The 17741-nt window shown below is 42.6% G+C and overlaps 1 protein-coding gene across 3 annotated transcripts in view; it reads left to right on the top strand.

The window, feature by feature from the left end:
* The window catches only part of nlgn2a (neuroligin 2a), a 116473-nt gene that overhangs the window by 33524 nt on the left and 65208 nt on the right, over positions 1-17741 (top strand). For all 3 annotated transcript variants that reach the window (XM_054753974.1, XM_054753972.1, XM_054753973.1), the window contains one exon: positions 10935-11676. In XM_054753974.1, coding sequence (XP_054609949.1) covers positions 11196-11676 — 481 coding nt within the window. In that variant the 5' untranslated portion in view covers positions 10935-11195. The remainder of the gene's footprint in view (positions 1-10934; positions 11677-17741) is intronic.

Here is a 17741-nt window from a genome sequence, read left to right as displayed (position 1 = left end):
CATTCTTAACACAGTCATCCCTTGTTTATTGCGGTTAATTGGTTCCAGACCCGACTGCGATAAGTGAATGAAGTATGATTCAATATTAATAAACAAAATATTTTCGTAGTTAGAGTATAGAAATCGTGCTTATTCTTTTTTAAATGCACATTTTAACATTATTAGAGCCCTGTAGACGTGAAATAACACCCCAATAGTCACTTTTACAGTCGTATTATTCACTGTGTACATCAAATTGCGCAGGCTCCGAGATCCCTGCAGGGACTTAACAGAGGGCTGCCGCTAGCATAGAAGCTACCGAGCAAACTAGTTAGCCTCTCCAGTTCACTTGTTTCAAACAGAGTGGGGAAGAAGGACCAAAAACCTACCACTTCCACACAGAATGGGAGGAGAACCTTTTTTTCCATTCCATCTCAGCCATGGCATGTCGGCTCGGCTTTGCTGGCTAAATAGCCAGTCTCCACGCAGTGTGAAAGGTAATGTAATCTTACGTCGTGTCTCTGATGTTTAGTGACAAGAATACTTCAAATAACTTATCTTTCAATCATTTTTGACTAATAATAGGCCATAGTCAACCACGAAACAGATATTTTTTGATATAGTGAGGGATATTATTGATATTTGAACCGTGGTATAGCGAGCAACGACTGTATTCCTACACGAGTGCTGCGGCATTTGGCTTTGCAATCATCTTTTTTCCTCCTAATTTTCTACATTACCTTGCATTGCTCCTCGCAAGGCTCCACTTGTTTTGCTGTGTGTATGCTAGCGGCCCCACCTGCCCCCGCGGAGACAAAACAACTGTTTGACTGACAAGAGGTGTCCCTCTGTCTCACAATATCTCAAGCCGTTCTACGAAGAGTCTAGGCACTGAACCAATGCACAGAGTGAACTCTTTTCCTGCCTGTTTGGCGCCGAGAGGCTCTATAGAGACCGGCAAAATTATGTAGTTCATTTTCATTTATTGTGTGATTAATTTATGTATTTATTATTGTCACATTTTGATCTTGTGAGATCTCATGAGATCTCGTGACATCCCTAATGGTTGGCCGATTCAATGAGGAGTGAGGCATCGATTTAACGAGCCCCGTCAAGCACAGCAAAAGCATACGTAAGAGAGCATTGTGATTTAAACAGGGGGCTCCAACATGGTACACATGTTGACGTATTGTATGTGTTGTAATGGCCGTGAGCAAGGCGAGACGGAGAACCAGGTTTCAAAGTTTGTCTGTGTGATGCAGGTGCGATGCAGTCACAGTGATTGCAGTCATTCGGTGTGTCAGGCGTCATGTGTCCGCTGAACCATGACGACGGGGAAATAGAAGAGGAAGGAGGGGATTGTGTGTGTGTGTGTATGAGGGGGTGCAGGTGGTGCAGGCTGACAGATTAGCAGCGAATGATGAAAGTGCTCACACAAGATTTAAGGCTACACTCCAAGGTGAACTCTTGCAGGACAAAAAAAATGGAGGACTGACAAGGATTCTGAGAGGATGAGACACAAAGATAGGAGTTGTACAAGATGAACAACTCTACTAAAGCGCTCCCTGTGCACTTTCTTGGAGTCCATGCAGTACTATCGTTTAACTCTTAGATGGTGTTTAGAATGTGCTTTTTGGACTTCTTTTCCTTCCACATACTTTCGAGTAAAGGCCATCGCTGCGCATGAATAATGTACCGGGGGAGCATCCAGTTTTTGTGGCTTTAAAGGAGAGCGTTAGTGCATGCAGCCGCCTGGCCGTGGATGCTGATGCATTTCAGGGTTATATAATGCGCCACGCTGCGTAGCTTGGCACGAGGCGCTCGTGTCTATTTATGGAAACACTTTGAAGGAAGTGTGACACAGAGACACACAAAAAAAACATCAGCCAGGCTGTGTGGGCGGTGTCGAGATCAGACAAATAGGAGCTGCTTTGTATTCACGTTTTGTGATTTGTGTACTTTCAGGAGACATTAACACAGCTGTGTCCAAAACTCTGCCTTTGCAAAGATAACATAAATGTTCCAATTACGGCTGGACGTTTTGTTTTACCTAAACAGAAAAGACGATGGGTGATGAGTGCATAAGTGTAAAAAGTGTGAAAGAAAAACATAGCTCTCTTTGACTACATGCTCATTTATTAAGTATATTGCACAACACAGTAGCAACAGAACCAATGTAGTAGTAGCGGTGAGGAGAAAAATGCTCAAACAGCATGGCGAGTGTAACACGCATGACTTTCACACCAACAAGCTGAGTAAGATTTTAAAGCGCATGCAAAGGTAGATAAAGGTGCTGGATGCTGACCACTCATGATACTTCAAATGCAGCTATGCACCCAGCAACTATAGGAGACTGTGTAGTTAATTAAATAGAGGTGTTAATTGGTTAATAATGCTCACTGATATCAGGATTAGTGTATTTAAACAGTTTGGAAACATCTGTGCCGTGCACGACAATAATAAGGTAGCTATTTACATTACAATAGCTTTAATCTGTTTTACTGCAACTCTAATTAGATGTTTCACACTTCAATAATAGCCCTGCGATTGGCTGGCGACCAGTCCAGGGTGTACCCCCGCCTCTTGCCGAAAGTCAGCTGGGATAGGCTCCAGCATTCCAGCTACCCTAGTGAGGATAAGCGGCATAGAAGATGGATGGACAGTTAAATGATGTACTTCAAGGAGAGTTCTTTCAATTAATATGACTCAATTCATTTATAATATGCTTAATCAAGTATGATTACTTGTATTTGATGCACTGTTTGGGTAAAGTCAGTCCAGCTGACAGCAGCACATTTGTCATCCTCCTCATCCGATATTGGACATGCACCCCCCTGTACGCTGTCCCCCCACTCACCTCACTTAGCGAAGGAATTAGCCAGGGCTTGTCCATTCCTCACCCATTTGCTCCCCTGCTCGTTTGTCTCTGCCGTCCTCGGGTCAAACGAGGTGCAGTGTCTTGCAAACGAGACAAAGATGAACAACAAGACACTGGAGGCACCATTGTGCAAATGGAGTGGTGACAATCACTTCAAAAACATATCACTTTACGTGGCTTTTCTTTAAGTGCCATATATCACAAGTGTGTCTCGTATCCAAACAAGTCAAGTTGGACTTGATTCAAGTGAGTGCACAATTTCATTAAAGACTGCGTCCTAATTCCCAAGAGGACCACTGATGCAGACAGAGGCATCTTGCTCACGAAGGCAAATGGAAACGAAAAACACAGCTCTCTTTGACCACATAGTCATTTGTTAACAAGTATACCGCACAACATTACAGCAACACAACCAATGTTGTAATGTTGCAAGCTGCTCAGCCAGCATTAATAGCGCAGTAAGCATGGGCTTTACACCAACAACTGAGTAGCACAACCTACATTTTAAACTGCATGCAGAGGTAGATAAAGTTGCTGGATGCTGACCAGTCATTGTACTTCACATGCAGCCACTGCCATCAGGAATATAGTGGGGAGTTTTACGCAAAGTAAAGTAATCTATTACATTCATTCATTAGCAGAAAAGGAATGTAATTTGGAGGCGGCTTGCATTTTGTTCCATGTTTTTTTTTTTTTTTTTTTACAACAACCTTCATTAAAAACAACTCTGTCTCAATATAAATAAAATAGCATTACTTTTTGTGCCAAAAAAAAGCAACAGAGACATAAATTCACAGAAATTGTAATGCGTATTTTATTTACATAAAATTGGTAACCATAATATCGGAAAGAGCTGTCACTATGATGCAGTGCACACTGTAAGTACAATAATAAAAATGTTATATTAGCACAGGCGCATCCAAACTTTTTCTACCGAGGGCCGCATACTGACACTCAAAAGATGGCGGGGGGTGTTTTTAAAAATGTTCCAATTCTGTAAAAAGGTTAAACAGTGTTTATATATATTTAAGGACAAAGCTCTATGTTAGTTTGTAGTGTCAACATTTCACCTTCTTTTATTTACATTTGGCCTTTTTGCTCTGTATGCCCTATTTTTGCTGTTTTTTTGGTTTACTTTTATTTCTACAACGTGCTGCGGGCCAATAAAAAACAAGCTCCCTGCCGCAAATGCCCCTCGGGCCGCACTTTGGACAACCCTGCATGAATACCTTAAAATAGGCATTTTTATTATTCTTTAGCCAGATTGACAGGCTTGCTAGCATCCGTCTCTTGCTTTCTGACCAACCTTCCTTCCTTGGTTTTACAGCTCCTCAGTCTCTGCTCACCCCTTTTTTTATGCCACTGATGTCACAGGTGGAGTGTGCGTGCGTGCGTGCATGTGTGTGTGTGTGTGTGATGATATCCTTTGGACCGTGTGAGTGAGATGATGCTTGGAGCCCTCACCACCACCATCACACAAACACCCCCGTCCACACTTCCACTCAAATGAAGGAGTCAATTTGTCAGAGACGACAGGGGTGCTAACGAACAGCCATATGCCTGTGTGTGTGTGTGTGTGTGTATAGAGTATACAGTATACGTACAGTATATATATAGCTGTGGTGTGAGGAGCTATTTTCCAGGCATGACATGAAGTGTGTGTTTATTCAGTGTGTAGAGGTCGTAAATGTGTTAATTAACAGCTCGGCTCACTGCTTGCACATATGCGCCATATAGTGTGTGTGCGTGTGTGTGTGCGTGTCTCATCTTCCGCTGCCTGTAGAGTGTGACGACCTGTCTATTTGACAACCGCCCCAGCTGGGGCGGCTAGCCGGCTGTAGCCGTCACCGTGGCAGCCGGGTCAGCTGAGTTAATTGTTCTCAGCGATGGTCCATCTGACACACATACGCACACACACACACACACGCACACTTATCTAATTTTGACCCGCTAAGCGCAATTTAACCTTCTAATGGGTTACTCGCGCACACAGGTTCTGCTGGAATGTCATTGAACTTCCTCCTTGTTATCCCCGTCTAGAACCAACACAGCACGGATTGCATTTCTGCAACGTAGTGAGAGAGACAGTGACGAATGTGAGGACGCCGCCCTGCTAATTAAAGTCTGCTCACACGTTCATTACGCCGCGCTGCTGCATTTTCGGGCCTTAATTGACAGTGAGGAGACACGTCCAACCTTTGCTCGGCCCAGATTATTTGATTATCAACCAGCTAATGGTGGCACTTCCTGTTGGTTTTTTGTTATTGTGACCACTTCTCACTATTTTTGTGACTACAGTAAATAGGGCTCTATGAAATCCGGTTTATTTTTTCCCTTATTCTGTTTTTTCCCATACTTTTTTTTTAATTCAGTTTTTTCTCTTTTTACACTTATTTTATCACCAATGATTGTGATTTTACTTGTGTTACAGTGACATCCTTATTTTATTACCACTATTACAAGATGTGTGCCGCTCTTACTTTGAAGACCGGAAGTATGGTGTGTGTTGAAAATGTATTTTGAGTGTAGCTAAGTTAGATAGCTAGCTGGGTACCTCTTGCAACCGTGGTTGTTGTCTTTATTTCACGCACGAAGTCAGCGGGCATCCTAAAGCACTCTGTTACTTCAACTAAAACACAACTTTGGCACACACACGGACGCACTAGCATGTTCTCTGCTAAAATAAGCTAACCCAGCTAGTTTACACTGGACATTGCCGTGCAGGAGCTGACGCTCACGCTCGGTGAGGAGTGTTTTTGCGGACTTACTTCAGGAGAGGGCATGTGAGGGCATGCCGCTATGAATGAGTGGTCCGCTGGGGAAAAGTTACTTCTCCTCACGATTACAGCATTTCATTCACAATATGTCAATGTCCACAAGATTCCATGTTTAACAGTAGATTACGTTTTTATTGGCCAATTCTGCGATTCCGTTAACATGGAAATTATAGGGCCCTAAGTAAGCATGATTCACGAGAAAGAAAATTGCCAAACACACTCCACAAACATGGCAAATGCTTAGGGTTAATATGATAGGTAAATACAAAGAATATATTAAAATCAAATAAAGAAATAAAAATCCAATTTTACATAAAAACACATTGATAGGTATTTAAAAATACATTTATAAACAAAAAAGTAAAAAAAAAAAATTGAGTTAGCCTGAAGAGAATTAACACAAGCTAAATTGTAGTAAATTAAGAAAATTATTTTAAAAAAATCAAATGTGAAATATACACTATATTTAACACTGTAATCAAATAGAGCAGAGGATGCTGCCAACATTTTCCAGCAAGCGGATGCTTTGGCAAGACGTGATGTTGTGTAACTGCACGTTTTGGATGTACAATACTGTATAATGTATGCCTGTAATTGCTTCTTAATGTGTAAAAATGTATACTGTGAAAATGTGAGCTCGGTACTTTATTAATCTCCAAGAGAAATTTGTTTATTTATATACACAACCAGTCTTAGTTTTAGAACACTCTAATTGGAGGAAAAACCTACATTTTTAAGTGTTAAGATGGTCTGTCTCTCTTCCATTAATTCCCTTTTTTCTTGCCATTCTTGGAGCAACAAATTACTTTCTCCAGTACAGTGCTGCTCAACTGCTGTTCACAAGGGTATATAGTACCACAGTGTGTACCGAGCACTGTTTTTATGCTGACAGAGGAGGTAGTAAGTACTCCAGAACTTGGAACACCTGTAGGAATTACAAGTAGTTGCACCAACTGCCAAGGCTTGATCAACCTCCATTTCTGCAGAACAGCTTTAAATTGTTGACCCATTTTGTGGTCCCTGAAACAGGCTTTTTTGTATAATTCTAAAAGAGACATTATTTTTTCAGTTTAGTGTAACCTTACCTTACCTTTTTTTTTTTTTAACCTTTGGCAATTCACCACTTACCTTTGTACCATTTCAAGCTATTCAATGGACTTGAACGACTTGAATTTCAATTAAATAACAGCAAAAATTGGGGTGTTCTAAAACCCTTGACCGGTAGCGTGTATAGGGTTTTGAGTCTCAAAATGGGCATTGTTCATGGTCGATCACGGGGGGGGGGGGGGGGGTACACTAGGTACACTTTTGGAATCAGTGCGTATGTATGTATGTATGTATGTATGCAGGCGACAAAACAGCCCCGCAGCTATAAACAGAATACAAACAAGTCGCAAAAACAACCCCTAAAAATGAGCTAATTTGGCAAAACAAACGAGCACCCATGCGACTGTGAACGCATCATGCGAGTGATATGCTAACGAGGGCTCCCTGTGCCTTTGAGCAAGCTTGCCAGATGCTGGTGAGCCTGGCCTGATGCTCGGTTGCTGCTGCAGAGAGGGAGGAAGGTTGGGATAAATGGCAGGAGACTCAAAATGTTGTGTGATTAACGTGGTGGAGTTTGCCAACTGGCTCGTTCCACCTGGAGGTGTGGATGGTGCAGTAATTGGAGAGATGAGGGAAAGAGTTCTTTTGGATCAGCGACCCCTAAATGAAATACCTCCTTGGCAAGCATGAGCGTGCTCAGATTGATCCAATGCGAACATTGTGGCTCATACACTCGTATGGTCATAGTTTTTTTTTGAGTGGGTGACTTTATTGTGTGAAGTGGTGAACCTGGTTTCATGTGTGGAATTCAGTTTTACTCTGCTAGCGAAGCGAACAAGTCTCTCGTGCAGGACAAATATAGCAAAAAAAGGCAGAGAAGTTGAAGGCGAGGGTGCGAAGGCAACCGCGTGAAGGTGGGAACTGTGAAAGGAAAAAAAAGAAATAAAAACTCATCCTTGGCCACATGGTGTCCTACTGGTTAGCATGTTGGCTACACGGTCAGGTGATCTGGAAGAACTCGGTTCGTACCTTCGTTTGGGCATCCCTTCGTGGAGTTTGCAAGTTCTCCCCGTGCATGCCTGCATTTTCTGCGGGTACTCCGGCTTCCTCCCACGTTCCAAAAATATGCATGTTAGCATGATTGGGGATTCTAAATTGTCCTTTGCTGTGAGTGTGAATGGTTGTTTGTCTATATGTGCCCGCCACACCCCCACGACAAGCGGTATAGAAAAAGAAAGAATGAATGAATGAACTCAATGTGTACCTCCATCGCCATGGCACTAGCTTAAGCAATGCTCCGCTCCCGCCAAACATTTCGGCGGAGTTTAACGTGCACCTTCAGGAAAATTCTAACTTTGCGTCAAAGGCGACCCGGACTGCAGAGCTGCAATTGGTCGGGCTTTCTTCGAACATCATTTTAAGTTCTTCCCTCTCGCGGAAGGGGTTTTTAATCATTACAATAGCATCTGAGTGGTTGTCATGGTGACCATCACCTACATTCAGGGTGTTGAGACGTCCAAACGTCAAAAAAGTTAGCTGTCAAATGATTAAAAATTGTTTTATTAGATTAATCACTGTTTTCACATTAATTAATTATTATTAATCACCATTAGGAACTAGGATATTATACAGTATATGCCTCTTTTTACAGTATTTCATAACAGAGAGATAACAGACAGGATAGGATGTTATATATTTGTATGTATTAACAGCTCCAAATGAACTGAACATTTTTGTGAATTAAATATATATATATATATATATATATATATATATTTTTTTTTTTACAAATGGTGCACAATCGCACAGCCCCGCTGCAATCAATTAATGGATTAATCGCGTTGCGCACCTTCACTCGGAAACAGTGGCCAGCGAAATGTCATCTTTACCACACTGAACCAAACAACTGCTGTGAATGATTTTGTGTAGCATTGCAGGACAGGCTGCGAAGTACAACACACACACACACACACACACACGCACACACACACACACTTAAGCGGAGTCTTTTCCTGGCTGCTTCTGGAGCCAATGCTTGGACCTCCCGTCGGCCGGCTTCATCTCTCTACCCTCTCTGCATCATCAATCACTTAAGCTTCCCCGCTGCAAGCACTCACGAAAGCTGGATCAATTATGGCCTCCAAATTGAGCCAATTAAATACTCAGATGCACCCGCAAATTCTGCAGTTTACCTAGCATTGGATGTCATCTGGCTTCTTCGAGCCCTCTTGAGTTTGCGGATGCATTTTCCTTTTTTGTGTTTTCCTGCAATGCAGGGTTTTTTTTTAACTATACAGCCCCGAACATACTAATCCTGCTACTGTGAGTTTGTATGTTTACGTACTGTAGGCTATGTTCACACTGCAGGACAATTCCGATTTTTTTCCTCATGTGACCTCTGTCTGATTTTTCCATGTCGGTGTGAACAATATAATTCCGATTTTTTTCAAATGTGACTCAGACCTTGCTCGTATCTCGATGTAAATCCGACATGTGTCCGATGCTACTGTGGCCTGAACGGTCCGGTCGCACATATCCAACATATACGTCATCGAAAAGGGTGCTTTATCGTGCAAGACTTGGATAAAGGGACTCACCGAAGAAGGCAGAAGTTCTTCTCCTCATCTGAAAATTGCTTCAAAAAGGTGTTAGTGGCGCAGCTCCACTCCTTCCTCCGACATCTACCCACAGGCTCCTTGGAACACACGTCAGGGCAAGTTGTCTACGAACTTCCAGAGCCAAAATTCATGCACTCATTCTTAATTATATATTGAAATTATTGCACAAAATCCTTGAAATTGCCACAAACACATTAAGGAGAGCACATTAGTGATGTGCGGATCGATACTGAAATATCGATACATCCGAAAAAAGCTCTTCATGCTCTAAAGTTATTTCTCAAATCAAAATATTGATTGTTTTGATGCTTCAGACAGACGATTTTGTCCTTACCAGACACATTAGGTGTAAACGCACATCACACCCGATCGGTATTGCCGATACCAGCCTGAATTTTATCCAGTATCAGATGGGAAATGAAATCAGTGGTATCGCACATCAGTAGAGCACACACTGTGGCAATCTTTACTCCCGTAAATACACAAAAATGCGTGTGACCTTGTGCTTTTGTGCATGCACGTCACTTTCCGGATGCTTTGGGTTCACAAGTCGCATTTTTTTTTTTGGTAATGTGAATGACCACATAAAATATCGGATTTAAACAAAAAATCTGAACTGGGCATCAAACCCTGCAGTGTGAATGTAGTCTTAGAATGCACACTTGCTGCTAGCTTCACTGTGACAGGATGAGCATTTTTAGGGGACATTTAAGCCGAATACACTCCACCAAAAGAACATACAGAATTTGCGACACTGCTTCAATGGCTTCTTTTTTGTCTCACAGGCCGGGGAAAAAGGAGAAACGTAATAATTTCTGACATGAATGAGCCACCGTATATGTGTATGCGTGTCTGTAGGGCTCTAATTACCCGCTGTCTTGCCTCGGGACATTTAACTTTCAAATGCAAAATGCTTTACTGGCAGCGGGAGAAGACAACGGCATAGAGTTGCTTGAGTGCGATGCAATTATACGCTTAATGACGATTTTAAATCGGACAATTAAAGCCGGGCAATAAAGCAAAAAGAGAGAGCGTTCAGATTTGAATGAAAACCCTACAGGGGATTGGTTTTCCGTTACGTAACGCTGGCCAACAATGTTATTATGATGACGCTGTAATCTCCCTACGTGCATTTGTGGCTGCTTGTGCTACATGAGGATTTGCCCTGTAGATTACATGAATGGCTGCGCGGCTCCAAGGCGCTCATTCACGTGCACAATTAAGGCACACGCACTCCACAGACTAAGCTTCTTAAAACATGCCATTGTTGACCTCTGACCTAGCAGTTAGTCAAGGTTTGTGCTGTGGCGTGACATCTTTGGTGTTTTACTTTGGGGAGTTGACTGGTACTTGAGAAAGTAGTTCACTGCTTATGCACGTCCAAATCTGTGCAGCGGTGCGTAAAAGACGTGTGCAGCAGCGGTAGCGACACAGAGCGGGAGGGTTCCCCTGGTCACGTGACCAACTCTCAGTGGCGGGGTTTATTTTCAGCTCATGTCCTTTAATCACAATGTCCTGCACTGGAATGATTTTCTCTCAAATGAAATTTCAATTTTGGGAATATGTTTCAAGATGCACACTCTTGGATCAACTCTTTCATGGGACTTAAATTTGAATCTCATCGTCTCTATGCAGGTGCTAACGCAGGTGATGTCACCAGGACAGGACAGGACACAAGGAGATGGACCGTACCAGGACCATGGCTGGGGAAGCAGCTGAGAAAGCCTTGCCTCCGCACTGACCTGGCTCCCTCACAGAGGACCGCCCACCCTCTCCAGAGCGCTCCTCATCCATGTGCATCCTCCACATGACCTTGGCCAGAGAAGCTCCTTTTGTATTTTTTATAAAGGCTGCTTGTCGCTTCAGTCAACCATTTTTGGACTCTGCTGCCTTTTGATGATCACATCATCAGCAGCCATGTTTTTATTTCTATTTGCTAGCAAAGAAAAGAGAAGGAGATCCCTCATGGCAGACTGGTGCTTGGTGGGCCTTGCTCTCCTCTTGGACCTGGCCTTCAGTCAAAAAGTGGACCCCTCCAAGCACCCTGTCGTCACCACCAACTACGGTAAGCTCAGAGGGATCAAGAAAGACCTCAACAATGAGATTCTGGGCCCAGTGGAGCAGTACCTGGGCGTGCCCTATGCCACCGCCCCCATTGGTGACCGCCGCTTTCAGCCGCCCGAAGCCCCGGGCTCGTGGCAGGAGATCCGCAATGCCACCCAGTTCGCCCCTGTGTGCCCCCAAAACGTGCACGGGGTACTGCCGGAGATCATGCTGCCCGTGTGGTTCACAGACAACCTGGACGTGGCGGCCGTCTACATCCAGAACCAGAGTGAGGACTGCCTATATCTCAACGTCTACGTGCCCACCGAGGATGGTGAGTGCAGGCAGGGTGGGGCGGAGCTGTGGTTGAAACGGGTCTGACTCTGTGCTAAGCCCCGCCTCTTTCAGTCAAACCAATCATGCTACACGTCACCATCCATTCATGCGCATGCAAATGAGGTTTAAGCTGCGATTGGCCAGTTGCTCTTAAAGGGAAGGGGCTTAGCAAATTGTCTGCTATGTTGTTTTTTTTTTTTTTCCTCACGTTCTTATAAAGTTCTGCAAGTACCCCATAATTGCTTCTTGCAGGAGAGGCTGGATGTGGAAAAAGTATTGAGACATATCTCGTCAATAATTAATAGCCCCCTTAGAGTCTTAATTCTTCTTTTGACCAAAGCCTTTTGGACAATTCTGTGCTTCCATCTTTTGGAAACACTTCATGGAAGGCCGTTTTTTTCTGTTCCACTGCAGTGCATAACGCAAGTTTCACGCATGCTTGGGTGAGTTTGGTGTGGAAGAACCAATACTTTTGTCCATAGTTTATGCATTGGGACAATGAAAAACAATACACCATTTTCACATTAAATGTGTGGTCAATTAACTCCTTACATTTATCCTTTTTTAAAATACAGTCTTTGGACTTTAATATATGTATGTCCACACAGTGTGCGTGTGCGTGTGTGTGTGTGCGTGTGTGTGTGTGTGAGAGAGACAGACATTACCCATGTCGTCTGTGATCCTCTATTCCTCGTGATGTTTCTTTTTCCAATTCAGACCTGCAGCTCCTCACACACTTGCAGCACTTTTCATTGTTGTTTTTCTTTCTTTTATTTTTTTCCCTTTTTTTTTTTTTAGCTTTTCACAGCTTAACACCCCCTTCTCTCCTTCCTCTTTGCACACGTCATCATTGCTTCTTAAGTCCTCAGCCACTTGATGTCAGTCGCCTGGAGTCATTTCGCCAGTTCAAATTTATGTGTGTGAGCTGTTGCTGCAGTAGTGCAGCTAAATGTGCGTACAATATTTGGGTGTGCAAACCAAAACAAAAAAGAAAGAAAAAAGGGGAGATGAGTAGGTGAAGTGTGACTTTTTTTATACTGAAGTCCATTTGTTTGCTCTACTTTTAGCACATAAACAGGCCTCTCTTGTGGCTCTTTATTTGTATTTTTTTTAAATTTCATAATATTATATATTATTCAAAATATGTATTATATTTTTTCCACATTTCCATGATTATGATGGTATTGTTATTTATTCAAAACCTCTATTTTCCCGTGTGTATGTGCAACAGCCAAGCTTGTTTGAATATAAAGTCAGGCATTAGGACCCAGGGGATCCTATTAGGTCCTCATGCAGGCTGTTATTGCTCTCAGAGCAGAGTGGGAGGGGCTCAGACGACAACCCACCGCCCCCACCCCTGAAGATGATGTCTCATAAATCATAGTGAGTGGTTTTCATCTGGCTCCTGCAGAGTCACGCTGGATCGATGGCCGAGTTGAAGGGAGGCGTAGGAGAATGGCGGGTAGGGGGCGCTAAGGGAACAGGGGGGTGGGGGAGTGTTCTTTCCCAGGCTGCCAACTGCATGCTTCACTCAGCATTCAGTATCAATTAGCTTGCGGGGCTTGCGCTACATTTGAGACTGCTGGGAAGTCAACAAAAGCATGGCTGACGTCCCCAATAAAGTTCTATTTACATGTGTGATTAGTTCTTAAACACAAAGTATGTTTTTTGGGGGGTTTTGATGCACATTTTACCCAATAAGTTCAGACAATAAAGTGATTTATCAACATGTAAATCATGTATGCTCGTACAAAAAGAGACAAAGCACCCCTATCTAGCAGACTGGGGTTTAACCCTCCTAAGTGCTTACAAAGCGCCAATTAAGCCACTGGTTTCTACTTAATTAGCTTTGACCGAGGAGAGTTTATGCCTCTGCCAGGCGGATCCTCCAGGATGTGAACTTCTCACATCAGCAGCCTTGTTAGCGCCGTGCTTCCTCTGCACGTGCACGCTCGTGATTGTTCCATCCCCGGCGCCATCTATCTCCATGATGCATTAATCGCCATCCCGCATCATCTCGCAATATTTCAATTTCTTTTAAAGATGAATCAGGAGCAGCTCGATGCTAACGCGGTAAAGCAGGGCCGATAGCCTCGCTATTGCTGCTGCTGCTGAGGCATTGGCACCGAGATGTTTCAAGAAATGAAAGAGAGAAAAAACAAACAAAGAAGGAGAACAACCAAGGTGTCAGCCTGCTGCAATAAAAATGTGATGTATAACTGCTGATGCCAAAAAAAATCCCTTTATTGTCGTGCTCATCTCTTCTCCTCCTGCCAGCCATGCTTGCTTCCCTATAAAAAGAAAAAAAAATGCACAAAAAGCATAAATAGATCTGCGTCATTCTGCAGAATGCTAGTACAGTCAAACCTTGGTTTTAGAACGCCCCGATTTCATATGACTCTGTTTTTTCCGAAAATGTTGTCTTGGTTGTCTCGGTTATCGTACATATTGTGCATAACCAACGTTGATGTATTTCACCTTTTTGCCATGTTGAATCTTGTGCTACGAATTAAGATGTGGATGGACTACTTCCAGCATTGCTTATTTGCTCAGTCATCTCGGATCCCACACCCAACACCAGATCTTGCGATACTTAGTTTCCACAATACAACGGGATCCTGTAAGGCACATTCATTTGAAACATTTCATACAAACTAAAAATGAGAGCGTTACGCAAACTAGTACGTTTGTCCACGTATCATTCCGCAGACTTGAGTGCTCGCGTCATGCATTGGTGACTCAGTCTTGCGCGAGTCCATCTGTGCTCCTAACGTGTGCTCGCGACATGCTCTCAACTGCGCCCTGGAAGTCTCCCAGCTCCGTCGCCCCTCTATGATGTCATCATCTTTTGACTATAGTTCTTTGCTAACTAACAGAGTTACACCACAGTTGTCCACTTTTTGTATTGAACACGGCTTCGAAATAACAATGGAGCCAACAGAAGTTGCAAGCGCCAGCGCTTTGATAAAGAAGGTGAGAAAACCATTGAATTCAAGAAATAATTCGTTGCAAAGTTCTCCCCTCCTCCCTGGTCTTCGCCAACAAGAGTCTTCAATCAAGGAAAAAGTGACGTTAGATGTTCATTTACTTGAGTTTTGCATTTTTGAAATTCAGTTTTAGATAGACCCTTTGGAACAGATCAATAACAAAAACCGAGGTACAACTGTGTATATAGATAGTACACGTCCAATAAAAATAAAGTTGTTCTCATCGTGCTCCTTACTCGTGCTAAAAGCTGACAATATTAAAGATTTTTAGTAGAAAATTTTCGAAAACTAAAAAAAATATATTATTCTATGACCCATGCTCCGATTGACACCCTCCAATAAAACCCAGCAATCTTTGCCTCAACAAAGATGGGCTTTAAAGGGGCAAACTTTGTTATTTAAAGAAAAAACATGTTCTGGGAGTCACTGGGACTGATCATTTCGGTGTATTAATGTTAAACATTTCTGTTGTTAAAGAAAATTCTTGCACTCCATGCGGATGCTGTGTGCAACACAAAAAAAATCCAGGCTTTTTCTCTTGTCTTTAAAATAAGAATTATTGTCTTTGCAACTGTAATTTTATTTATTTAATGCGTTAATCTCTGCTTGTTTTCGTCTAATCAGTGTAGATTATTTGGTATTTTTGTACCAAATCCTACTAAATCCTTGTGAGAACAGGCTCATTTAATTTCGTCCTTTTTCTTATGCCACGAGTAAGTGTTAAAGCGTCTCCAAACGATGACAGTTATTAGCTTGAGCTCCCTCACACTGAGTCATTTTGAGTTGCAGCGTGTTGAAGAATAAAAGGTTTAGCAATATATTAATAGGATGGAGCTTCTAATGTGATAAGAAGTGGAAATGCTATATTTGGTGACGAGTGTGTGCCTTTGAGGCCAGGAATGGAAGCTTGGGACGTAGACAAACGGACAGATGCATGTAAATATTTTCCTCAGTGTCCAGTGTGAGGCAGAATGTGACAACTTTGTAATCACTGAGTGTTGAGCTGGCTTAGCTTGCGGACGTTGAAGTTTATTAGGAATGTGCCCGGAAAGCGCCTACGAGAGGTGTGTGTGTGTGTGTGTGTGTGTGTGTGTGTTTTTCAGCTGAATCAAGAAGCAAATGAATAGTTTTGCCGTGAGACAGTTTGATTAATTGAGGAAATAAATCCACAAACTGTCCCTCATGTCCTCAGTACCTCCTTATAGTGAGAGGTCCATTTAGTCGTGTCAAACCTTCTCATCTCCTGTCGATCTTCCTGCATTATGCCGGACATGGCTTCCTAATCACTCCCCACCTCATCCGTTAAACCGATCAGACATTCTTGGAGATATAAGACAATCAAGCTCGGAGAGGTAATTACATTTACAAGTGCTCTCACTTCAGACCAGAAATGAGCAAACTACGGCCCGTGGGCCATAAACAGCCCATTAAGCTTTTAAAGCCTGGAGGTTTTGCAAGTCATTTTCTAAGCCTTCAATGATATTTTTAAATCTCCAAACTACCCAAATAATCCCACTGTTTCTGAAACTAAAGACTGCGCTTTCCGGTAATATACCGGTCATTACGGTAATCATAGAGACTGCGTCCCAACAGCTCCGAGAAGACGAGGCCTTGATACAAAGCATCATGGGGGTTTGTTTACAGAGCAGCACGAGCCAGTATGACGGAGAAGAACAGACAAGCAAGCTTTCTATGACAAAGTACGATTTGGGGATTTATTACCATTTGTTTTTGGTGTTTCACTCTTTATCGCACTTTTGTTTTGCTTGATTGCAAAACATGTCGAGGAGGTCGTCTGGGAAGTAAACATGGAAGGATGTTCACATGCCCTTGATGCTCAATGTTTTATACAGTGGCCACTTCCTGATTTCTTCATTTTTTTGCTTTTAAATAAAGCTTTTTATTATTAAGGGAGAAAAAATCCAAACCTGCATGGCCCTCTGTGAAAAGGTGACAATGAAACGTTTCATTTAAAAACTGCATTTTGTCTTCACTTATGTTGTAATTGACTAATATTTACATTTGTTTGATGATCTGAAACATTGAAGTGTGACGAACATACAAAATAAAAACAAAATCAGGAAGGGGGCAAACCATTTTTCACACCCCACTGTACTTCGTAGCTCATACTGTAAGTCTCACATCCTCTATTCATGTACATTCTGGGTGTCTTATTCTGTAAATATCTGGAAAACTCAATTCACTTTTTTGAGTTGGTATGGCATTATACACATCGGACACTTTTGGCGTGCAATAATGCAAACCAGCTGCCAGATGTTTAAAGTACTCCTGAAAAAAGGAACCCAAGCACAAACAGCAGATTGTCTGGCACTTTTACAGCTAAAAGAAAACAAATAATTCCAGGTGGACTGTTGGAATTATCGGTGGTAAATAGTATATGGAATACTACAGCACTACTACTGTACTGTATACTGGTGGGGTTCTTCCATGCCAAGCTCATCCAAGCATGCCTTCATGGACCTGGCTTTGTGCACCAGGGAACAGAAGGTCTTCCCCTAAACCACAGGTGTCAAACGCAAGGCCCGGGGGCCAGATGTGGCGCGCCACATCATTTTATGTAAAGCCTGGGAATAATGTGTGTCTATCCTGTACTTCATCTTTTTCCCTTCTAAATGTATTTATCTTTCATTTTGACAGAAAAATAATTTTTCGTGCGGTTCTTCTAATCTTTAGTATTATTTGATCAAGCAACAACATATTCCAAGCATTTTTATCAAACATAAATACTTGAATGTCTGGCGGACACCTTGATGTTCTCACTTCACTTCTCATGTCAAAGCAAGTCACCCGTCAGTTTGTTTGTAAGAATATCATAATCAAATGCATGAGGTTATATTCATATTTATATTCATATATATTGACAGTTACAAGCGGCCCTATGAAGGCAGCCATAACTGCAATGTGGCCCTCAATGAAAGCAAGTTTGACACCCCTGCCCTAAGCTGTTGTCACAAGTAGAAAGCATACAATAGAGTTTTCCAATGAAAGGAGGATGCGGAGGTGTTGCCTCGGTAACCATTCACTACTTCCTGCATCCTGGTGTGAGGCCGCGAGC

This window comes from Dunckerocampus dactyliophorus, chromosome 15, assembly GCF_027744805.1.
Source record: "Dunckerocampus dactyliophorus isolate RoL2022-P2 chromosome 15, RoL_Ddac_1.1, whole genome shotgun sequence".
Lineage (NCBI taxonomy): Eukaryota > Metazoa > Chordata > Actinopteri > Syngnathiformes > Syngnathidae > Dunckerocampus > Dunckerocampus dactyliophorus.
The sequence above is the reverse complement of the archived record's forward strand: the minus strand, read 5'-3'. Positions and strand labels throughout refer to the sequence as shown.